Genomic DNA, 26333 nt, shown 5'->3' with positions numbered 1-26333 from the left:
CTTGGGAGCAATTTCCAAACGGCTGAAGGTTCCATGTTCATCTGTACAAACAATAGTATGCAAGTATAAACACCATGGGACCACGCAGCCGTCTTTCCGCTCAGGAAGGAGACGCATTCTGTCTCCTTGAAATGAACGTACTTTGGTGTGAAAAGTGCAAGTCAATCCCAGAACAACAGCAAAGGACCTTGTGAAGATGCTGGAGGAAACGGGTACAAAAGTATCTACATCCACAGTAAAACGAGTCCTATATCAACATAACCTGAAAGGCCGCTCAATAAGGAAGAAACCATTGCTCCAAAAGCACCATAAAAAGCCAGACTACGGTTTGCAACTGCACATGGGGACAAAGATCGTACTTTTTGGAGAAATGTCCTCTGGTCTGATGAAACATAAATAGAACTGTTTGGCCATAATGACCATCGTTATGTTTGGAGGCAAAAGGGGAGGCTTGCAAGCCGAAGAACATCATCCCAACCGTGAAGCACGGGGGTGGCAGCATCATGTTGTGGGGGTGCTTTGCGGCAGGAGGGACTGGTGCACTTCACAAAATACATGGCTTCATGAGGAAGAAAAGTATGTAGATATATTGAAGCAACATTAGTCACAAATGGGTCTTCCAAATGGACAATGACCCCAAGCATACTTCCAAAGTTGTGTCAAAATGGCTTAATGTTGGGGCTACAGGTTAGCAATGAACCCCGAGACGGGATTGCTAACAAGGCTGGAAATTCAAAACATCAAAAATCTAATAATTTCAATTTCTCAAACAATCAACTATTTTACACAATTTAAAAGATCAACATCTCCTTAATCTAACCACATTGTTCGATTTTCAAAGAGGCTTTACGGCAAAAGCATAAAGTTAGATTATGTTAGGACAGTACATAGCCACAAAAGTACAAACATCCAGTTTCAATTCAAGGTCAGGCGTCACCAAAAGCAGAAACCAGCTAAAATTATGCACCAACCTTTGACAATCTCCATCAGATGACACTCCTAGGACATTATGTTATACAATACATGCATTTTTTGTTCCATCAAGTTCATATTTATATCCAAAAACAGCATTTTACAGTAGCGTGAAATTCAGATTTTTTTCTTCTCTGAAATGCTTCCGGTGAACATAACAAAATTACTATTCGAAAACATTGGTAAATTATAATATTGTCATTCAAAGAATAATATATTATCATCTCGTAATTGCTACCGAATGGCCAGATCTCAAAATAACTTTACTGGGAAATCACATTTTGCAATAAACGGGGTGCTATGCTAAGAACAATAAGCTATGCTATACAGTTAGCATCATCTAATATCGATAATAACATTGTAAATATCCCCTTACCTTTGATTATCTCCATCAGAAGGCACTGCCAGAAATCCCAGGTCCAGAACAAATGTGGTTTCTTTTGACAAAGTTCATAATTTATGTCCAAATAACACCAAGTAGTTAGCGTTCATTATGCTCCCACAAAACGTGGTGGGGGGGTGTAAAATCACGCCGAAAAGCTAAAAAAACCTAGTAAATAATCTATTTACGTTCGTTCAAACATGTCAAACGTTGTTTAGCATTAATCTTTTGGTCCATTTTTAACGTTAAACATCAGTAATATTTTCACACAACCTATCCTATGTCTAGATATACAATTATGACAAACTCACGCTTCTCAGATTTATGCGCAGGCGCAAAAAAATGAAGTGACGACATGTCAACTTCCCTGCATTCTAATTTGCTCTCTGTTTATCATAGACGCTTCAAACAACTTTATAAAGATCGTTGATATCTAGTGGAAGCCGTAGGAGTTGCGAAATGAATCCTTTCTCACTATGGTATCTATAAAACAATGACACTAAATAGTACAGTCACAAAATTCACATTTTTTTTAAATCTATTTTTCACAGGTTTTTGCCTGCAATATGAGTTTTGTTATACTTACAGACACCATTCAAACTGTTTTAGAAAATTCAGAGTGTTTTCTATCCGAATGTGTTAATAATATGCATATCCTAGCTTCTGAGTTGGTGTAGGAGGCAGTTAAAAATGGGCACATATTTTTTTCAACATTTCTCAATACTGCCCCCTAGCCCCAACAGGTTTTAAGGACAACAAAGTCAAGGTGTTGGAGTGGCCATCACAAAACCCTGACCTCAATCCTATAGAAAATGTGTGGGCAGAACTGAAAAAGCGCGTGTGAGCAAGGAGGCCTACAAACCTGACTCAGAGGTGTACCAGCTCTGTCAGGTGGAATGGGCCAAAATTCACCCAACTTATTTTGGGAAGCTTGTGGAAGGCTACCCAAAACATTTGACCCAAGTTAAACAATTTAAAGGCAATGCTACCAAATACGAATTGAGTGTATGTAAACTTCTGACCCACTGGGAATTTGATGAAAGAAATAAAATCTGATATATCATTCTCTGTACTATTATTCTGACATTTCACATGATTAAAATAAGGTGGTGATCCTAACTGACCTAAGACAGGGAATTTAAATGATTAAATGTCAGTAATTGTGAAAAACTGAGTTTAAATGTATTTGGCTAAGGTGTATGCAAACTCACGACTTCAACTGTACATAGCTTTCAGAGGCCCATTATCAGCAACCATCACTCCTGTGTTCCAATGGCACATTGTGTTTAGCTAATCCAAGTTTATAATTTTAAAATGTCTAATTGATCATTAGAAAACCCTTTTGCAATTATGTTAGCACAGCTGAAAACTGTTGTTCTGGTTAAAGAAGCAATAAAACTGGCCTTCTGTAGACTAGTTGAGTATCTGGAGCATCAGCATTTCTGAGTTCTATTACAGGCTCAAAATGGCCAGAAACAAAACGTTCTAATGAAACTTGTCAATTAATCAACCAAATGTATTTATAAAGCCCTTTTTACATCAGCGGACGTCACAAAGTGCTATACAGAAACCCAGCCTAAAACCCCCAAACAGCAAGCAATGCAGGTGTAGAAGCACGGTGGCTAGGAAAAACTCCCTAGAAAGGCCAGAACCTAGGAAGAAACCTAGAGGAACCAGGCTCTGAGGGGTGGCCAGTCCTCTTCTGGCTGTGCCGGGTGGAGATTACAACAGTAAAGCAAAGACGTTCATAGATGACTAGCAGGGTCTTAATAATAATAATAATAATAATAATAATAGCAGTGGTTGTAGAGGGTGCAACAGGTCAGCACCTCAGTATAAGTCAGTTGGCTTTTCATAGCCGATCATTCAGAGTTAGACAGCAGGTGCGGTAGAGAGAATCTAAAACAGCAGGTCCGGGACAAGGTAGCACGTCCGGTGAACAGGTCAGGGTTCCATAGCCGCAGGCAGAACAGTTGAAACTGGAACAGGAGCATGGACAGGGGACAGCAAGGATGCATCAGGCCAGGTAGTCCTGAGGCATGGTCCTAGGGCTCAGGTCCTCCGATAGAAAGGGCATACTTAAATTCACACAGGACACCGGATAAGACCGGTGAAATACTCCAGCTATAACAAACTGACCCTAGCCCCCCGACACAAACTACTGCAGCATAATTACTGGAGTCTGAGACAGGAGGGGTCGGGAGACACTGTGGCCCCGTCCAACTTTACACCCGGACAGGGCAAACATGGCAGGATAAAACCCCACCCACTTTGCCAAAGCACAGCCCCCACACCACTAGAGGGATATCTTCAACCACCAATTTACTACCCTGAGACAAGGCTGAGTATAGCCCGCAAAGATCTCCTTCATGGCACGAACCCGAGGGGGCGCCAAACCCGGACAGGTTGATTACGTCAGTGACTCAACCCACTCAAGTGATGCACCCCTCCTAGAGACAGCATGGAAGAGCACCAGTAAGCCAGTGACTCAGCCCCCGAAATAGGGTCAGAGGCAGAGAATCCCAGTGGAGAGAGGGGAACCGGCTTCAGTGCCTTGCCGTTCACCTTCGCACCCCTGGGCCTGACTACACTGAGTCATGGCGCTGCTGAAGAGATGAGTCTTCAATAAAGACTTCAAGGTTGAGACCGAGTCTGCGTCTCTCACATGGATAGCCAGACCATTCCATAAAAATGGAGCGCTATAGGAGAAAGTCCAGCCTCCAGCTGTTTGCTTAGAAATTCTACGGACAGTTAGGAGGCCTGCGTCTTGTGACTGTAGCGTACGTGTAGGTATGTACGGCAAGACCATATGGGTAGGAGCAAGTTCATGTAATGCTTTGTAGGTTAGCAGTAAAACCTTGAAATTAGCCTTAACAGGAAGCCAGTGTAGAGAGGCTAGCACTGGAGTAATATGATCACATTTTGGGGTTCTAGTCAAGATTCTAGCAGCCGTGTTTAGCACTAACTGAAATTTATTTAGTGCTTTATCTGGGTAGCCGGAAAGTAGAGCATTGCAGTCGTCTAACCTAAAAGCATGGATGAATTTTTATGCATTATTTTTGGACAGAAAGTTTCAGGTTTTTGCAATGTTATGTAGATGGGGAAAAAGTTTTCCTAGAAACAGTCTTGATATGTTCGTCAAAAGAGAGATCAGGGTCCAGAGTAACGCCGAGTTCCTTCACAGTTTGGTGATTGATGGTATCAAAAGCAGCACTAAGGTCTAGGAGCACGAGGACAGATGCAGAACCTTGGTCTGATGCCATTAAATGGTAGTTTACCACCTTCACGAGTGCAGTCTCAAAAAAATAAAGGGAACACTTAAACAACACAATGTAACTCCAAGTCAATCACACTTCTGTGAAATCAAACTGTCCACTTAGGAAGAAACACCGATTGACAATAAATTTCACATGCTGTTGTGCAAATGGAATAGACAACAGGTGGAAATTATAGGCAATTAGCAAGACACCCACAATAAAGGAGTGGTTCTGCAGGTGGGGACCACAGACCACTTCTCAGTTCCTATGCTTCCTGGCTGATGTTTTGGTCACTTGAATGCTGGCGGTGCTTTCACTCTAGTGGTAGCATGAGACAGAGTCTACAACCCACACAAGTGGCTCAGGTAGTGCAGCTCATCCAGGATGGCACATCAATGTGAGCTGTGGCAAGAAGTTTGACCGCTAGGTTTTATGGGTATTATGAATCATTCTGTGGTACTCTATAGGCTGCATTAATTACTTTAGACTACTTTGACCGAGCATTGGTGGAGCGCCACAGTGATGCGTCTCTCCAACAGCACCATGGAGAGGATACAAGATACATATTTTGAGGCCTTTGGCAAAGTGGGCACTGCTTATCATGGGGTGGCATCAGTGCTCAACTTAATAGTCCATATGCTACTGGGTGAGAAGTTTATTGTTTTTGGGATAGAATTATATGAGGTGTTATGTGTGGTCGGAGGTGCGTCTTTGTCAGTTTAGCTTCTGCTCAATCTGCCGCCCTATGCGGCTGCGTTATCCTTCCTAATGGGCGGGGCGGCCCTGCGTAGGACACATTTTGCAGAGTTGTTGTTGCTAGTTTGCAACATTGCAGAAAACCTGGAGGAAAAACTGAATTCTGCCAAAAGTATATACACAACATCGAGTCAATAACCACTTCACAGTGAACAGTTGTTATGTGAGTGAAGTCATACCATATTTAAAATCATGGCAGCTGTGATGGAAACAGACGTTTCGGTACAATTGTATTAATGCTGACAAAGAATTTGTTCGTTCAACATGGTGGGATCTTTTTGTGTCTGTAAAATGAATAATGCGAGAAATGGCGGTGGAAACTTCTTAATGTGCAAATGGTGAGAGGTTAGCATGTCTTGGGGGTATGATATAAAATGCTAACCTCCCCTGTTATTGTAATGGTGAGAGGTTAGCATGTCTTGGGGGTATGATATAAAATGCTAACCTCCTCTGTTGTAATGGTGAGAGGTTAGCATGGGTGTATCAAGGTGCTGGAGTACAGAGCCAAAACAACAAAAAATCTCTCACTATCCGAATACTGTTGGAGCTCACTGTTTCCTCCAAGATGATTTTCAGATCAGTTTGTCTTCAGGATGTCATAGTAATGGGTATATTATCTTCCATCTCCAGTGTGCCAGGACGTTCCTGAACCTGATGGCTCACATCTCTAAGGAGCAGACTGTCCAGTACATCCTCACCCTAATTGATGATACCCTGCAGGTAACACCTGCTTACAGACACACATGCACACACTTATACACGCTTACATTTGGACAAATGAGATGCAAATATACAGTACCAGTCAAAGGTTTGGACACACCTACTCATTCAAGGGTTTTTCTTTCTTTTTAGTATTTTCTACATTGTAGAATAATAGTGAAGACATCAAAACTATGAAATAACACATATGGAATCATTCAGTAACCAAAAAAGTGTGAAAGAAATCCAAATATATTTAAGATTTGAAGTTCTAAAAGTAGCCACCCTTTGCCTTGATGACAGCTTGCACACTCTTGGCATTCTCTTAACCAGCTTCATGAGGAATGCTTTTCCAACAGTCTTGAAGGAGTTCCCACATATGCTGAGCACTTGTTGGCTGCTTTTCCTTTACTCCGCAGTGTAACTCATCCCAAACCATCTCAGTTGGGTTGAGATCAGGTGATTGTGGAGGCCAGGTCATCTGATGCACCACTCCATCACTCTCCTTCTTGGTCAAATAGCCCTTACACAGCCTGGAGGTTTGTTGGGTCATTGTCCTGTTGAAAAACAAATGATGATCCCAATAAGCTCATACCAGATGGGATGGCGTATCGCTGCAGACTGCTGTGGTAACCATGCTGGTTACGTGTGCCTTGAATTCTAAATAAATCACTGACAGTGTCACCAGCAAAGCACCATCACACCTCATCCTCCTCCATGCTTCACGGTGGGAACCACACATGTGGAGATCATCCGTTCATCTACTCTGCGTCTCACAAAGACACGGCGGTTGGAACCAAAAATCTCAAATTTGGACTCGTCAGACCAAGGGACAGATTTCCACCGCTCTAATGTCCATTGCTCGTTTTTCTTGGCCCAAACAAGTCTTCTTATTGGTGTCCTTTAGTAGTGGTTTCTTTGCGGGAATTCGACCATGAAGGCCTGATTTACGCAGTCTCCTCTGAACAGTTGATGTTGATGTGTCTGTTACTTGAACGGTGAAGCATATTTGAGGCAGTTAACTCTAATGAATTTATCCTCTGCAGCAGAGGTAACTCTGGGTCTTCCTTTCCTGTGTCGGTCCTCATGAGAGCCAGTTTCATCATAGTTTTTGCGACTGCACTTGAAGAAACGTTCAAAGTTCTTGAAATGTTCCGCATTGAATGACCTTCATGTCTTAAAGTTTCTCTTTGAATATTTGAGTTGTTTTTGCTGTAATATGGACTTAGTCTTTTATCAAATAGGGCTGTCTTCTGTATACCACCCCTACCTTGTCACAACACGACTGATTGGCTGAAACGCATTAAGAAGGAAAGACATTTCACAAATCAACTTTTAACAAGGCACACCTGATAATTGAAATGCATTCCAGGTGAGTACCTCATGAAGCTGGTTGAGAGAATGCCAAGCATGTGCAAAACTGTCATGAAGGCAAAGGGTGGCTACTTTGAAGAATCTCAAATGTTTTGAATTGTTAAACACTTTTTTGGTTACTACATGATTCCATTTGTGTTATTTCATAGTTTTGATGTCTTCACTATTCTACAATGTAGAAAATACTACAAATAAAGAAAAACCCTTCAATGAGTAAGTGTGTCCAAACTTTTGTCTGGTACTCAACATTAGCATATAACCTTCTATAATTTCACTTATTAACTTTTACTGTTCTTCCTCCCTGAATCTCTCTGGACAGTTATTACTGTTAGTTAAGTTCACTTATTGACTTTTGTCTGGGGATTTCAATGTAGGTGTCACGGATCCCTCCGGAACTTTCATTACGCACACCTGTCCCCTATTCCCACTGATTAGTACTTGTATAAGTGTGCCCTTTGGTTTCCATTGGGCTGTCCATTATTGTTCCCATGTCCGTTGGTGGTGTGAGTACCTATGCGTTGGTGCAGCTGTTATGCTGCGTGCTATATATATTGTGTATTACGGGTAAAGTCCCGAGTCGTTCAACCAGGTTTATCCTCACTCTTTTGTTTGGGTACAGCCCAGTGTTTTTGTATATGTGTTTGTTTTGGTTGTATTTGGGGTAGCAGGTAGCCTAGTGGTTAGAGCTTTGGGTCAGTAACCGAAAGGTTGCTAGATGCAATCCCCAGCTGTCAAGGTAAAATTCTGTTGTTCTGCCTCTGAACAAGGCAGTTGTAAATAAGAATTTGTTCTTAACTGACTTGCCTAGTTAAATAAAGGTAAAATAAATTAAAACTTATTGTGTATTCTCTCTCCTGTCTCCAAAATCTTTTATACCAGCGTGACAGTAGAACCACTAGAGGTTAACATCTTAAGGATCTGACCCTTTTTTTCCCCGCCTAAAATGACATACCCAAATCTAACTACCTAAAGCTCAGGAACTGAGCAAGGATAAGCATATGCTTGTTACCATTTGAAAGGAAACACTTTGAAGTTTGTGGAAATGTGAAACTAATGTAGGAGAATAACACATTAGATCTTGTAAAACATGCGTTTACATTTTTTGGTTCCATTATCTTTGAAATGCAAGAGAAAGGCCATAATATAATATTGCAATTTTGATTTTGGCCACTAGGTGGTGTGTGTGTAAACTTTCAGATTGATCCAGTGAAGCATGGCAGTACTGGACAATATTTTATATTAAGTTTGCCCAAATGTGCCGAATTGGTCAATTGATACATTTTCAAGTACATAACTATAGAGAAAATACAAAAGTGCTACGGTAATAAAACATTTAAGTTTACACACTCCCAGGAATGTCATACATGATGGATCATTAGCTTATACACTAACTTTCACACATCTACAGTTGAAGTTGGAAGTTTACATGCACCTTAGCCAAATACATTTAACTTCTTTCGGCTCATTGGGACGCTAGCATCCCACTTCGACAACATCCGGTGAAATTGCTGAGCGCAAAATTCAAAAAACAAAAGTAGTAATATTAAACATTCATAAAAATACAAGTGTTATACACCATTCTTTAGCTTAGAATCTTGGTAATCGAACCACTTTGTCCGATTTACAATAGGCTTTACGGCGAAAGCATAGCATTTGATCGTCTGAGGACAGCGCCTCGCCCACTTTCTGCATTAACATGAATTCATAACCTGCACAGATGTCACAACTCAAAAATAGCGATAAAATAAATCACTTACCTTTTGAAGATCTTCACCATTTTGCAATCCAAAGGGTCCCAGTTACACAATGAATGGTCGCTTTGTTCGATAAAGTCCTTTTTATATCCCAAAAATATCCATTTATTTGGCGCGTTTGATTCAGAAATCCACCTGTTCCAACTCGCCCAACATGCCTACAAAGGAGTCTAAAAAGTTACCTGTAAAGTTCGTCCAAACAATTCAAACAACGTTTCTAATCCAAACTCAGGTACCCTAATATGTAAATAATCGATCAAATTTAAGACGGAATATACGGTGTTCAATACCGGAGAAAAAGAACGAGGAGCGCGCACTCATTCATGCGCGCCAAAAGACTAGAGTCCTTCTGAGGGATACTTTGAAAGAATACGAATACTTCTTCATTTTTCAAAAAACAAGCATGAAACAATTTCTAAAGACTGACATCTAGTGGAAGCCATAGGAACTGCAATCTGGGTCCTAATTATTAGACTTTCCCATAGAAAAGCATTGAAAAGTCCAATGAGGATTGTCCTCGGGTTTCGCCTGCCAAATCAGTTATGTTATACTCACAGACATTATTTGAACAGTTTTAGAAATTTTAGAGTGTTTTCTATCCAATACTACCATGCATATGCATATCCTAGCGTCTGGGCCTGAGTAACAGGCAGTTTACTTTGGGCACCTTAGTCATCCAAACTTCTGAATACTGCCCCCTAGCCTTAAAAAGTTAACCTCTACAGGATCGGTGTCCCTATACCGTGACGGTTGAGCTAACGTGCGCTAATGTGATTAGCATGACGTTGTAAGTAACAGCAAACTTTCCAGAACAAAGACATGTCTTAAAAAGTCAGAAAGCTTAACTTCTATGGGCTACATGGGACGCTAGCGTCCCACCTGCGGGACACACTATTCAACAGCCAGTGAAATAGCATGGCACGAAATACAAAACAGCAAAAATCTCAATTTCATTTTCTAAAACAATCAACTATTTTACACCATTTTAAAGATAAACTTCTCATTAATCTAACCACATTGTCCGATTTCAAAAAGGATTTACGGCGAAAGCATAAAATTAGATTATGTTAGGACATAAACTTCACAAGAAAAACCACACAGCCATTTTCCAAGCAAGGACATGCATCACAAAAACCTAAAATACAGCTAAAATATTCACTAACCTTTGATCTTCATCAGATGGCACTCATAGAACTTCAAGTTACACAATACATGCATGTTTTGCTCGGTAAAGTTCATATTTATATATAAAAAAAAACATTTTACATTGGCGCATGATGTTCAGAAAATGTATTCCCACAAAAACTTCCAGTGAATGATCACATCAATTTACAAAAATACTCATCATAAACGTTGATAAAATTTACAACAGTTATTTAAAGAATTATAGATATACTTCTCCTTAATGCAACCGCTGTGTCAGATTTTAAAATAGCTTTATGGAGAAAGCACATTTTTCAATATTCTGAGTACATAGCTCAGCCATCAAAGCAAGCTATACAGATACCCGCCAAGTTCTGGGGTCAACTAAACTCAGAATTAGTATTATAAATATTCTCTTACCTTTGCTGATCTTCGTCAGAATGCACTCCTAGGACTCCTACTTCCACAATAAATTTTCTTTTTGTTCAAAATACTCCATATTTATGTCCAAATACCTCCGTTTTGTTCATGCGTTCAGATCACTATCCAAAGGCATAACGCGTGAGCGTAAATCCAGAAACTAAAAGTCAAATAGTTCCATTACCGTTCGTAGAAACATGTCAAACGTTGTTTACAATCAATCCTTAGGGTCTTTTTAACATAAAACGTCGATAATATTCCAACCGGACAATAGCGTATTCATTACAGAGGAAAAAGAAGGAGCGGCGCGCCAAACGTGCCCACGCAGTAAACAACTCACTGGTCCCAGGCAGTCCACTCATTGACTGAGCTCCTATTCTCTGCCCAGTAACAGGAGAAGGATGAAACACGTTTCTAAAGGCTGTTGACAGCCAATGGAAGCCTTAGGAAGTGCAACGTGACCCCACAGACACTGTAGTTTCGATAGGGATTCAAAAGAACTACAATTCTCAGATTTCCCACTTCCTGGTTGGATTCTTCTCAGGTTTTTGCCTGCCATATGAGTTCTGTTATACTCACAGACATCATTCAAACAGTTTTAGAAACTTCAGAGTGTTTTCTATCCAAATCTACTAATAATAGAAGATTTCAAGCAGGAAGTGGCCTGTCTGAGAAGTAGTGTTTCATCTTGGCTCTTTTTATTGAAGACTCAGGATCTGTGCAATAACGTGACACTTCCTACGTCTTCCATAGGGTCTCAGAGCCCGGGAAAACGTTGAACGATATCGAGGCAGGCTCTGGCTGAAACACGTTATCGCTTTTGGCAAGTGGCCACTCAGAGTACTATGGGTTTAGGCGCATGCCCGCTTCGACCGAATGCTTTCTTTTCCTTTGTCTGTTTATCTAAACGCAGATTCCCGGTCGGAATATTATCGCTTTTTTATGAGAAAAATGGCATAAAAATTGATTTTAAACAGCGGTTGACATGCTTCGAAGTACGGTAATGGAATATTTAGAATTCTTTTGTCACGAATTGCGCCATGCTCGTCACCCTTATTTACCCTTTAGGATAGTGTCTAGAACGCACGAACAAAACGCCGCTGTTTGGATATAACGATGGATTATTTTGGACCAAACCAACATTTTTTATTGAAGTAGAAGTCCTGGGAGTGCATTCTGACGAAGACAACAAAGGTAATAACATTTTTCTTATAGTAAATCTGACTTTGATGAGTGCTAAACCTGCTGGGTGTCTAAATAGCTAGCCCTGTGATGCCGGGCTATCTACTGAGAATATTGCAAAATGTGCTTTCACCGAAAAGCTATTTTAAAATCGGACATATCGAGTGCATAGAGGAGTTCTGTATCTATAATTCTTAAAATAATTGTTATGCTTTTTGTGAACGTTTATCGTGAGTAATTTAGTAAATTCACCGGAAGTGTTCGGTGGGAATGCTAGTCACATGCTAATGTAAAAAGCTGGTTTTTGACATAAATATGAACTTGATTGAACAAAACATGCATGTATTGTATAACATAATGTCCTAGGGTTGTCATCTGATGAAGATCATCAAAGGTTAGTGCTACATTTAGCTGTGGTTTGGGTTTATGTGACATTATATGCTAGCTTGAAAAATGGGTGTCTGATTATTTCTGGCTCAGTACTCTGCTGACAATCTAATGTTTTGCTTTCATTGTAAAGCCTTTTTGAAATCGGATAGCCCATAGAGGTTAACAAACTATAGTTTTGGCAAGTCGGTTAGGACATCTACTTTGTGCATGAGACAAGTAATTTTTCCAACAATTGTTTACAGACAGATTACTTCACTTATAATTCACTGTATCACAATTCTAGTGAGTCAGAAGTTTACATACACTAAGTTGACTGTGCCTTTAAATATCTTGGAAAAGTCCAGAAAATGTATGTCATGGCTTTAGAAGATTCTCATAGGCTAATTGACATCATTTGAGTCAATTGGAGGTGTACCTGTGGATGAATTTCAATGCCTACCTTCAAACTCAGTGCCTTTTCACATGACATCATGGGAAAATCAAAAGAAATCAGCCAAGATCTCAGGAAAAAAAATGGTAGACCTCCACAAGTCTGGTTCATCCTTGGGAGCAATTTCCAAACGCCTGAAGGTACCACGTTCATCTGTACAAATAATAGTAAGCAAGTATAAACACCATGGGACCCCGCAGCCGTCAGACCGCTCAGGAAGGAGATGTGTTCTGTCTCCTTGAAATGAACGTACTTTGGTGTGAAAAGTGCAAATCAATCCCAGAACAACAGCGAAGGACCTTGTGACGATGGAGGACACAGGTACAAACGTAAACTATATCCACATAACCTGAAAGGCCGCTCAGCAAGGAAGATGCCACTGCTCCAAAAACACCATAAAAAATGCCAGACTACGGTTTGCAACTGCACATGGGGACAAAGATCGTACTTTTTGGAGAAATGTCCTCTGGTCTGATGAAACAAAAATAGAACTGTTTGGCCATAATGACCATCGTTATGTTTGGAGGAAAAAGGGGGAAGCTTGCCAGTCGAAGAACACCATCTCAACCATGAAGCACGGGGGTGGCAGCATCATGTTGTGGGGGTGCTTTGCTGCAGGAGGGACTAGTGCACTTCACAAAATAGATGACTTCATGAGGAAGAACAATTATGTAGATATATTGAAGCAACATTGGTCACAAATGGGTCTTCCAAATGGACAATGACCCCAAGCATACTTCCAAAGTTGTCAAAATGGCTTAAGGACAACAAAGTCAAGGTATTGGAGTGGCCATCACAAAGCCTTGACCTCAATCCTATAGAACATTTGTGGGCAGAAGTGAAAAAGAGTGTGCGAGCAAGGAGGCCTACAAACCTGACTCCGTTACACCAGCTCTGTCAGGAGGAATGTGCCAAAATTCACCCAACATATTGTGGGAAGCTTGTGGAAGGCTACTCGAAACGTTTGACCCAAGTTAAACAATTTAAAGGCAATGCTACCAAATACTGAGTGTATGTAAACTTCTGACCCACTGGTAATGTGATGAAAGAAATAAAAGCTGAAATAAATAATTCTCTCGACTATTATTCTGACATTTCACATTCTTAAAATAAAGTGGTGATCCTAACTGACCTAAGACAGGGCATTTTTACTAGGATTAAAATGTCAGGAATTGTGAAAAACTGAGTTTAAAACCGGGTTCTAGTGTTTCTGTATGAGAACCGCTAGAGGTTAAAACAGGGTTCTCTTCTGTTCCTTCAGAACTACTAGAAACTTCAAACTCAACTCTGGACTTCGAAACCAGTTCCACTGCATTTTTTCATTATTCCCCTCTAATCAGGGACTGATTTAGAAGTGGGACACCAGGTTTGCAATTCATTGTCAGGTAGAACAGAAAACCAGCAGGCTCTGGACCTCGCAGGTTAAGAGTTGAATATCCCTGCACTAGAAGAGAAAACCGATTTCTTGTGTTCCTTTAGAACCACTAGATGTTAAAACAGGGTTCTGTTGTGTTTCTGTAGGAGAACCACCAGAGGGTGAACATCTTCTTTGACTACGCCAAGAAGACAAAGAGCACTGCCTGGTCCTACTTTCTTCCCATGCTCAACCGCCAGGACCTGTTTACCGTCCACATGGTTAGTATCACTACGCCACCCACTAGCCTACAGCTATCACCGAGGGAGGGAGGGAGGGAGGTGGGATATGGGAGGAAATGGTGAAAGGAAGTGTCCTGAGGGAGAGATTAAGAAAAGTTGAAGAGGAGGAAAAGATGGACTATTCAAAGGCATATTGCTTATGTTTTCAGAATGACCAGAAGGTTATTTGCATGAAGATTACATTTACATTTTTGTATGGCCTTTCGTATAAAGTATACTGAACAAAAAATATAAACGCAACATGTAAAGTGTTGATCCCATGTTTCATGAGCTGAAATAAAAGATCCTAGAAATTGTACAAAAAGCTTATTTCTCTCAAATGTTGTGCACAAATTTGTTTACGTCCCTGTTAGTGAGTATTTCTCCTTTTGCCAAGATAATCCATCCACCTGACAGGGGTGGCATATCAAGAAGCTGATTAAACAGCATGATCATCATGGGCTCCTGAGTGGCACAGCGGTCTAAGGCACTGCATCTCAGTGCAAGAGGTGTCACTACAGACCCTCTATTCCAGGCTGTATCATATCCGGCCGAGATTGAGAGTCCCATAGGGCAGCGCGCAATTGGCCCAGCGTTGGCTGGGGTAGATCGTCATTGTAAATAATTTGTTCTATACCGACTTACCTAGTTAAATAAAAAGAAGAAAAAAAAGAAATGACACAGGTGCACCTTGTGCTGGGGACAATAAAAAGCCACTCTAAATTGTGCATTTTGTTACGCAACGCAATGCCACAGTTTTTAAGTTTTGAGGGAGCGTTAAATTGGCATGCTGACTGCAGAAATGTCTACCAGAGCTGTTGCCAGATAATTTTATAATTTCTCTACCATAATGGGAATGTAATTCTGCTTTGAAAGTTGATAAAGTAGGTAACCCCACTTTTGAGAAAATGGCCCTTGAATGTTTTTGTACACCTACTGGAGAGCTCTTCTTTGTCTACACCTATTCAGCATCATTCACACCCTCTTAAGCCTTAGCCCCATCTATCTCTTTAAGGATTCACATGTGAGGCCATGTGCCACATCTAACTAAGTGGATGGGTCACTATTGTCTAGACATGTACATAAAATACAAGATGGCCGTAGTAACCTCCAGACACACCTGGCTAACTTGATGGGTCATGTAATCATGTGGCAGAGTGGAGTCTTTTTTTGTTTAGATATGTAGCTAGCTAGCTAAACTATGAACCATAATCCCAACCCATGCACAAGCAAAACAAATGGATTGTCACAGTCAGCCACCATGCATGAAATGCTGTAGTATGAATCTGTAGGAAGCTAAATCTAACCAACTAGGTTCAATGCTAGCTAGCTTGCTAACTTTAGGCTATAACTAGCAATTCAAATGGATTTCTGAGATACCAATAATATTACTACACAGATCATACACGCATCATGTTCGCTAGCTAACAGTATGCTTGAATTTAAAATGAAAACGACTGACAAAATTAGAAACAAATATTATCTGTAAATGTAGTTAGACTTTTATTCATATAGATGGATGAAATCTTCACGCCAGACTGGAACCCCTTTAACTAAGACGTCCTGTGTCTTTTCCGTTTTGTTTGTGCAGCTTGTTTGGCTCGTTGTGTCAAGTCACTCCGGTTCACGCTGACTGTGTGCAGAAAGTAGTCCATAACTTTTTCCCACTGATCTTTGTCGATAGGGTCTGCTAAATTCAGTGCAGCAATGTTGTTGAGAACAGTAGCAAAACTTTTGCAGTTCTCTATGGCTAACGTTATATCTGTCAAAAAAGCTGCGGTAGCAAGGATTATCTACACATACTGAGCAGCTCATGTTATAGACCAAAGCGTGCTACATGGCAGACCGATCCGAAACTCGTTTCAGCATGTCCAGCCCATCCATTATCTCAGCCAATCATGGCTAGTGAGAAGGTTCCTCACTTTTTCCTAGGCTAAGCCAACTAGGCTCGTAATTAAAATGCTTTATTCGTATTTACAGATGGCATACAATTCTGATATTAAGGCACATGAAAGTTCACATGTTCCAGAAGGCATTTCTGCTCAGAACTCAGCAAAAAAATAAAACGTTCCGTTTTCAGGACCCTGTCTTTCAAAGATAATTCGTAAAAATCCAAATAACTTCACAGATCTTCATTGTAAAGGGTTTAAACACTGTTTCCCATGCTTGTTTAATGAACCATAAACAATTAATGAACATGCACCTGTGGAACGGTCGTTAAGACACTAACAGCTTACAGACGGTAGGCAATTAAGGTTCCCTGCTCATCTGCGTGAACGTGCCTTAGGCATGTTGCAAGGAGGCATGAGGACTGCAGATGTGGCCAAGGCAATCAATTGCAATGTCCGTACTGTGAGACGCCTAAGACAACACTACAGGGAGACAGGACGGACAGCTGATCATCCTCGCAGTGGCAGACCACGTGTAACAACACCTGCACAGGATCGGTGCATCCGAACATCACACCTGCGGGACAGGTACAGGATGGCAACAACAACTGCCTGAGTTACACCAGGAATGCACAATCCCTCCATCAGTGATCAGACTGTCCGCAATAGGCTGAGAGAGGCTGGACTGAGGGCTTGTGGGTCTGTTGTAAGGCAGGTCCTCACCAGACATCACCGGCAACAACGTCGCCTATGGGCACAAACCCACCGTCGCTGGACCAGACAAGACTGGCAAAAAGTGCTCTTCACTGACGAGTCGCGGTTTTGTCTCATGAGGGGTGTTATCATCGAAGGAATGAGCGTTACACCGAGGCCTGTACTCTGGAGCTGGATTGAGGTGGAGGGTGCGTCATGGTCTGGGGTGGTGTCACAGCATCATCGGACTGAGCTTTTTGTCATTGCAGGCAATCTCAACGCTGTGCGTTACAGGGAAGACATCCTCCTTCCTTATGTGGTACCCTTCCTACAGGCTCATCCTGACATGACCCTCCAGCATGACAATGCCACCAGCCATACTGCTGGTTCTGTGTGTGATTTCTTGCAGGACAGGAATGTCATTGTTCTGCCATGGCCAACGAAGAGCCCGGATCTTAATCCCATTGAGCACGTCTGGGACCTGTTGGATCGGAGGGTGAGGGCTAGGGCCATTCCCCCCAGAAATGTCTGGGAACTTGCAGGTACCTTGGTGGAAGAGTGGGGTAACATCTCACAGCAAGAACTGGCAAATCTGGTGCAGTCCATGAGGAGGAGATGCACGGCAGTACTTAATGCAGCTGGTGGCCACACCAGATACTGACTGTTACTTTTGATTTTGACCCCCCCTTTTAGGGACACATTATTCAATTTCTGTTAGTGACATGTCTGTGGAACTTGTTCAGTTAATGTCTCAGTTGTTGAATCTTGTTATGTTCATACAAATATTTACACATGTTAAGTTTGCTGAAAATAAACGCATTTGACAGTGAGAGGACATTTCTTTTTTTGCTGAGTTCATATTTTTATTTGCAGTAATCCATTCAGGTGTATTTTTTTGCTTTTGGTGAATGCGTTCTAATGATCTAAAGTCACGCTGTTGCTACTTCCTGTAATAAAAAAATTAACTAGTCCGTTCAAAGTGAATGATTTGAGGCCTGTGTGGCAAATGGCTTATTTGCATATAGGCCTGCTGTAGCTCTGATTGGCTATGGCGTACCAGTCTGCGTAGACTCTGGTCCTGGACAAGACAGATGATTTTATTAGGTTTTATTTACTGCAGTGTCTATTAATTGTCCAAACGCACAGACGCTTTCCCACTCAATATCGCTGTAGAATTTTCACAAATGCCTTACTCTACGTCATTCCCAAACATTCTATGAATTCATGAAAACCTGAAAATGACCATATCTAAGTGCTCGCTTGTCAGAAAATGTAAAAAGAAGTTATAAAATTGTTCCTGGGGGTGTATATGAAATGTTTATAAGATTTGAAGTTGCTAAAACTGTCAGTTCCACTTTAATATTGAGCAGGCTCAGGCTTGGCTTTAGGGTCTCACTTGTAGTCTCTCCTCTCTCCCAGGCGGCCAGGATCATTGCTAAGCTAGCAGCCTGGGGTCGTGACCTGATGGAGGGAAGTGACCTCAACTACTACTTCAACTGGATCAAGACCCAGCTCAGCTCCCAGGTATATAACCCTCCAACCCTCTGAACTAAAACCACATGTATATCAGACCCAGCTCCCAGGTATATAACCCTCCAACCCTCTGAACTTCCACACACACGCCGGTATCGAACATACACATGCCGGGTTTTAATGTAGAATCCTCCAATCCTCTATATGTAATTATTGGTGGAGAGTCACGTCATATATTTTCTGTAGGCCTACCAATAGTGTCTTAGACAGCTGCGCCACTCGGGAGGCCCCATCCACAAAGTATCAAAATACAGAGGTGTTGGTAAAGGTACATTGTCCTGCTAATAGCCCATAATGGGCTATTATAGTACTGTACAGGGTGTCCAGGTCAGGATAACAAACATTTATTTATTTATTAAAGACTATCAGAATGTTGGTACTTATTTATTTTGATCCAAAGCCATGAATGAGTGAGTCACTCAGCTTGATGTAGGTGCCAGGCTATATGACTGTGCCATCAACTTGATAATATATAACTATATTTTGGAGGTTTATTTCTAGCGATTGTAATCTGAATAAAGGCCAAAACATTTATTTCTGGTTTTAGAGGGAGAGAAACGCTGGGCCAACTGTGCGCTGCCCTACGGGACTTCCCATCACGGTCGGATGTGATAAATAATAATAATAATTTTTGTTGTATTATTTGTTTTGTCTTTTCTGGTGGATTAAATCACGGTCAACCTAACTAAGAAATACATTTGACGGTAGAATTCTCTCCCTACCTTCTTTCTAGGAATGTCTATTGTCTAGCTACCTGCTAATAGCCATAATGGCACTGTAAAACATGACCATGTGTGTGTTTGAAAGAGTATTTTTCACTGAGCAACAATTTGTTTACCTTCATTAGACAGCTTTGTTCCAATATTTCTGTAATTCAGTGATATTTATTCCCATGGTAATTTGTTATGGTTCCATAACTAAATAAACATCGAAGGAGTATTTTTATCCTTATTTTATTAAAGAAAGCATAAAGATGCTGATGAAAAAATACAGTACTGTACAGTATATGCTTTTACGTTTGGATAATAAAGCATTATTTTTATTTAACCTTTATTTAATTATCGATTTTATTACACAGTATGCCTACACATTGATAGGCTATATACATTTTTTTTGTTGAGAAAATGCCCTGGAACCTTTACTTTTGGTGATCCTCTCAGCTCTGGCTCATTTTCAAAGTCCTCTCGTGGTGGTCCTAACCCTGGAACGGGTAGCACCATAGAAAGAAGCTGGCTTGATGAAAACCATGTCCATTTCGTCTGTTCTCTTTGATCGCAATGTCATTTTTTGCAGGTAGAGGAAGGTTCACAACTATAGTAGCCGGGCTATAAAGAGTCTTTTGTCCTGCTAATCGGCTACAAGTGTTTGAAAACCTGTTTTCAAAATGCCGCCAGCTGTCCGTCATTACTGTAAATATAAACACAGCATCTTATTTACATTCTTTATTGTAACCACAATGAGTTTGTGATTAATTTGATTAATATTATGGTGTTTCTATAACAAGAAAAACGAAAAACACTCTGGGTTTGCGTTAGGATGGAACGGAAAATATTGCGCTGTACAAGGGTCAGGAGTACAGTACTGGGCTATTTAGCTAAAGAATCCCTTGTCGTGCGGGAGACCGGGGTTCAATTCCCCGACAGGGAGGAAGGAGTAGGCTGTCCTTGTAAATAAGAATTTGTTCTTAACTGACTTGCCTAGATAAATAAAGGTTACTCTAAGAGCATAACATTTCTACACCCTAATTGTAGTCTAACCAATACCCAAAAGGAGATTCAGTCAAAATAAAAATCTAATTGATTTATCAAGACCAGTCCCCATGCTTATCTCAGAGCAGCGCAAAACGGTGCTAAAATAGCTATGACGTGACTATGACGTGACTCTCCGCAAATAATTACATATAGAGGATTGGAGGATATTTCTGTAATTGTGACATTTATTCCCATAGTAATTTGTTATAGATCCATAACTAAATAAACATCGGCATTTTGAAAGAGTATTTTTATCATTATTTTATTAACGAAGCATAAAGATGCCATTATTAGTTACATTGTTTTAGTTTGAACATGTGGACTGGCACTAAGAGCGGGAACGTTTCCCTAGTCTGTGCCATTATTAGTGCAATGGCCCTTAAAGTGTTGCTAGGTGCTACCCAGTGTGGCGGGGTGGGGGTCCACCCACCCTCCTCCTCTTCCTCATGGGCTAGGTCTGTCTTCTGTGCGTGGCTCTGCTGCCCATCCCGTACCCCCTGCCCTCGTGCCTTGAACCTTGCACGCTTTCAGTGGATACAGCTGGAGAACTGCAAGGCAATCCCATTGTGCTATCTCAGTGGATACAGCTGGAGCACTGAAATCCCATTGTGCTATCTCAGTGGATACAGCTGGAGAACTGAAATCCCATTGTGCTCCACTTGGGAGCCATGACCAACATATATTGTCCTGCTAATACCAGGGTTAATAATATATCTGTGAGAATATCCAAGGGACTTTTATATCATTCTAAATTAATAATCACTTTGTTTACAAAATAACAATATTCTGCAGATTTTTTTTCCAAATAACGTAAAATGAGCGTGAAAAAGTTTTGGCCGGCACAGGTATTGAACCAGCATCTGTAGCAACACAGCTTGCACTGCTATGCAGTGTCTTAGACCATTGCGCCACTCAGGTGCTGTACAACGTGACCAGTCAGGAGTGGGCTACACAACTACAGTAAAAGCAAAATAAAATAATAAAAACCTTAGTGTAACAGTTTTAGTAAGTAATACTGAATTGTGCACAATTATCAGTTTCTATTTAGGTTTATGTTGCCCATTCATTGTCAGAGACACAGTAGGACCCAAAAGCATAATCAGTGCTCTAACTCCCCCTTGTGGTGGTCTGGAGCAATGAAGTGGTGATGCAGGGTACCGTACTAATCCACAAATTACCTCTAAGTACCACAGCATAATCACAAAACCTTTAGTGGAGAAACCACTGTAGCTAGATGTTTTCGAACTGTATTCACTGGTTATCTAGCTAGATTTTTCTGTCAGTGTTTGTCCTCTCTGTCTGAGTAAACATTACAGCTCGGGAACAGGGACTCCAACCTTCTTTGTAACCTTCTCTAGCTTTCATTGCGACACACTGTCCAGGGCCCGGTTTCCTAAAAGCATCTGAAAGGCTAAGTTAATCGTTAGAAACTTCGTAGGAGCATCGTTAACGAAGACGCTTGCGTCCCACCTACTCAACAGCCAGTGTAATCCCGTGGCGCGATATTCAAATACCTCAAAAATGCATGCATGCATGTTTTGTTCAATCAAGTTCATATTTATATCAAAAACCAGCTTTTTACATTAGCATGTGACTAGCATTCCCACCGAACACTGCCGGTGAATTTACTAAATTACTCACGATAAACGTTCACAAAAAACATAACAATTATTTTAAGAATTATAGATACAGAACTCCTCTATGCACTCGATATGTCCGATTTTAAAATAGCTTTTTGGTGAAAGCACATTTTGCAATATTCTCAGTAGATTGCCCGGCATCACAGGGCTAGCTATTTAGACACCCAGCAAGTTTAGCACTCAGCAAAGTCAGATTTACTATAAGAAAAATGTTATTACCTTTGCTGTTCTTCGTCAGAATGCACTCCCAGGACTTCTACTTCAAATGTTGGTTTGGTCCCAAATAATCCATTGTTATATCCAAATAGCGGCGTTTTGTTCGTGCGTTCAAGACACTATCCGAAAGGGTAAATAAGGGTGACGAGCATGGCACATTTCGTGACAAAACATTTCTAAATATTCCATTACCGTACTTCGAAGCATGTCAACCGCTGTTTAAAATAAATTTTTATGCCATTTTTCTCATAAAAAATAGATAATATTCCGACCGGGAAAGCCTGTATACGTACAAAGAGAGTACTCTGACCAGCCACTATCCAAACGCGATAATGTGTTTCAGCCAGAGGCTGCCTCGATATCATTCAGCTTTTTCCCGGGTTCTGAGAGCCTATGGGAGCCGTAGGAAGTGTCACGTCACGGCAAAGATCCTTAGTCTTCAATAAAAAGAGCCAAGATGAACAACAACTTGTCAGAGAGGGCGCTTCCTGTTTGGAATCTTCTCAGGTTTTTGCCTGCCATATGAGTTCTGTTATACTCAGACACCATTCAAACAGTTTTAGAAACTTTAGGGTGTTTTCTATCCAAAGCCAATAATTATATGCATATTCTAGTTACTGGGCAGGAGTAGTAACCAGATTAAATCGGGTATGTTTTTTATCCGGCTGTGTCAATACTGCCCCCTAGCCCTAACAGGTTAAATCTCCGAGCTGTTTCCCATAACCGTCTTTATTAATGTTGCACTTGGTGATATGTCTTTTAGCACACCCTTTTATCCACAGTGACTTAGTCATGCTTGCATACACTTTTTTACGTCTGGCTGGTCCAGGAAATCGAACCCACTATCCTGGGGTTGCAAGCGCCATGTTCTACCAACTGAGCTACTGAGGACCACACTTCAAAACGCTTGTAATCTAACGCCTGCCTTGGTTAGTTCTAGTCGATACAGCATGGTGAAGGCTGCCTACCGCTAGGTTAGTTCTGGTCGATACAGCATGGTGAAGGCTGCCTACCGCTAGGTTAGTTCTGGTCGATACAGCATGGTGAAGGCTGCCTACCGCTAGGTTAGTTCTGGTCGATACAGCATGGTGAAGGCTGCCTACCGCTAGGTTAGTTCTGGTCGATACAGCACGGTGAAGGCTGCCTACCGCTAGGTTAGTTCTGGTCGATACAGCACGGTGAAGGCTGCCTACCGCTAGGTTAGTTCTGGTCGATACAGCACGGTGAAGGCTGCCTACCGCTAGGTTAGTTCTGGTCGATACAGCATGGTGAAGACTGCCTACCGCTAGGTTAGTTCTGGTCGATACAGCACGGTGAAGACTGCCTACCGCTAGGTTAGTTCTGGTCGATACAGCACGGTGAAGGCTGCCTACCGCTAGGTTAGTTCTGGTCGATACAGCACGGTGAAGGCTGCCTACCGCTAGGTTAGTTCTGGTCGATACAGCACGGTGAAGGCTGCCTACCGCTAGGTTAGTTCTGGTCGATACAGCACGGTGAAGGCTGCCTACCGCTTGGTTAGTTCTGGTCGATACAGCATGGTGAAGGCTGCTTAAAGGGGAAATCTGCTGTTCAAACAATATCAAAGTGATGCCCGACACTGTTTTGTTAAAAAGTTATGGAATGGAGTTGGGGAAATGTAATAACTCAAATTCGTAGACCAAGCTATGGATACAAGGACTGATCATCCATGGTAGCACATTCTAAAATGGCGCCGGAAGAAATGGCAGCAGTTTTACGGAGGCCCAACTAATTCTGCTATTTAGTTTTTTTTCACGTTATTTGTAACTTATTTTGTACATAAAGGTTTCTGCAACCGTATCTTACGGCAAAAAAGAGCTTCTGGACATCTGAACAGCGATCACTCACCTCGGATTAGATAAAGATTTTTTTATCAACAAGCAGGACGCACAGGACATTCTCCAAACGCCCGACAAGGCCGACATCCCAGTTATTTGCAAGAGGAAGACACGCAGGTACAGAGGACACAGAGCAGGATGCCTCGTAAGGATCCGCAGGAGGCGAGTGGGAAAGCTGCCGTTACCGTCAATTTTACTCGCCAACGTGCAATCATTGGACAATAAATTAGACCAGGTACGATCACGACTATCCTACCAATTTGGTAAATTGGACCACAATTCTATCCTCCTGCTTACAAGCATAAACTAAAGCAGGAAGCACCAGTGACTCGGTCTATAAAAAAGTGGTCAGATGAAGATGCTAAACTACAGGATTGTTTTGCTATCACAGACTGGAACATGTTCCGGGATTCTTCCGAAGGCATTGAGGAGTACACCACATCAGTCACTGGCTTTATCAATAAGTGCATCGAGGATGTCGTCCCGAACAGTGACTGTACGTACATACCCCAACCAGAAGCCATGGATTACAGACAACATTTGCACTGAGCTAAATGGTAGAGCTGCCGCTTTTAAGGTGCGGCACTCTAACCCGGAAGCTTATAAGAAATCCTGCTATGCCCTCCGACGAACCATCAAACAGGCAAAGTGTCAATACAGGGCTAAGATTGAATCATACTACATCGGCTCCGACGCTCGTTTTATGTGGCAGGGCTTGCAAACTATTACAGACTACAAAGGGAAGCACAGCCACGAGCTGCCCAGTGACATGAGCCTACCAGATGAGCTAAATCACTTCTGTGCTCGCTTCGAGGCAAGCAACACTGAGGCATGCATGAGAGCATCAGCTGTTCCGGACGACTGTGTGATCACGCTCTCCGTAGCCGACGTGAGTAAGACCTTTAAACAGGTCAACATTCACAAGGCCGCGGAGCCAGATGGATTACCAGGACGTGTGCTCCAGGCATGTGCTGACCAACTGACAGGTGTCTTCACTCACATTTTCAACATGTCCCTGATTTGAGTCTGTAATACCAACATGTTTCAAGCAGACCACCATAGTCCCTGTGCCCAAGAACACGATAGCCTGCCTAAATGACTACAGACTCGTAGCACTGACGTCCGTAGCCATGAAGTGCTTTGAAAGGTTGGTCATGGCTCACATCAACACCATTATCCCAGGAACCCTAGACCCACTCCAATTTGCATACCGCCCAAATAGATCCACAGATGATGCAATCTCTATTGCACTCCACACTGCCCTTTCCCACCTGGACAAAAGGAACACCTATGTGAGAATGCTATTCATTGACTACTGCTCAGTGTTCAACACCATGGTACTCTCAAAGCTTGTCACTAAGCTAAGGAACCTGGGACTAAACACCTCCCTCTGCAACTGGATCCTGGACTTCCTAAAGGGCCGCCCCCAGGTGGTGAGGGTAGGGAACAACACATCCGCCACGCTGATCCTCAACACTGGAGCCCCTCAGGTGTGCGTGCTCAGTCCCCTCCTGTACTCCCTGTTTTCCCACGAATGCATAAATAAAAACCTATCCCTCAACGTAACCAAGACTAAGGAGATGATTGTGGACTACAGGAAAAGGAGGACCGAGCACGCCCCCATTCTCATCAACGGGGCTGTAGTGGAGAGCTTCAAATTCCTTGGTGTCCACATCACCAACAAACTAGAATGTTCCAAACACACCAAGACAGTCGTGAAGAGGGCACGACAAAGCCTATTCCCCCTCATGAAACTAAAAAGATTTTTCATAGGTCCTCAGATCCTCAAAAGGTTCTACAGCTGCACCATCAAGAGCATCCTGACCGGTTGCATCACTGCCAGGTATGGCAACTTCTCGGCCTCCGACCGCAAGGCACTACAGAGGGTAGTGCGTACGGACCAGTACATCACTGGGGCCAAGCTTCCTGCCATCCAGGACCTCTACACTAGGCGGTGTCAGAGGAAGGCCCTAAAAATTGTCAAAGACCCCAGCCACCCCAGTCATAGACTGTTCTCTCTACTACCGCATGGCAAGCGGTACCGGAGTGCCAAGTCTAGGACAAAAAGGCTTCTCACAGTTTTTACCCCCAAGCCATAAGACTCCTGAACAGGTAATCAAATGGCTACCCGGACTATTTGCATTGTGTGTCCCCCCCAACCCTCTTTTACGCTGCTGCTACTCTCTGTTTATCATATATGCATAGTCACTTTAACCATGTCTACATGTACATACTACCTCAATCAGCCTGACTAACCGGTGCCTGTATGTAGCCTCGCTACTGTTATTTTTCACTGCCTTTTTACTGTTTTTATTTCTTTACTTACATATTGTTCACCTAATACCTTTTTTGCAGTGTTGG

The 26333-nt window shown here is 41.9% G+C and overlaps 1 protein-coding gene across 6 annotated transcripts in view; it reads left to right on the top strand.

Moving 5' to 3' along the window:
- vath (Vacuolar proton pump subunit H) overlaps positions 1 to 26333 on the top strand; it is a 101634-nt gene that overhangs the window by 15799 nt on the left and 59502 nt on the right. For all 6 annotated transcript variants that reach the window (NM_001140003.1, XM_045693604.2, XM_045693601.2 and 3 more), the window contains 3 exons: positions 5998 to 6087; positions 14281 to 14394; positions 18396 to 18500. In NM_001140003.1, the coding sequence (NP_001133475.1) occupies positions 5998 to 6087; positions 14281 to 14394; positions 18396 to 18500 (309 nt within the window). The remainder of the gene's footprint in view (positions 1 to 5997; positions 6088 to 14280; positions 14395 to 18395; positions 18501 to 26333) is intronic.

Source organism: Salmo salar, chromosome 14, assembly GCF_965601325.2.
Source record: "Salmo salar chromosome 14, fSalSal1, whole genome shotgun sequence".
Lineage (NCBI taxonomy): Eukaryota > Metazoa > Chordata > Actinopteri > Salmoniformes > Salmonidae > Salmo > Salmo salar.
Note: the sequence above shows the minus strand (reverse complement) of the source record. Positions and strands in the feature narration are given on the sequence as shown.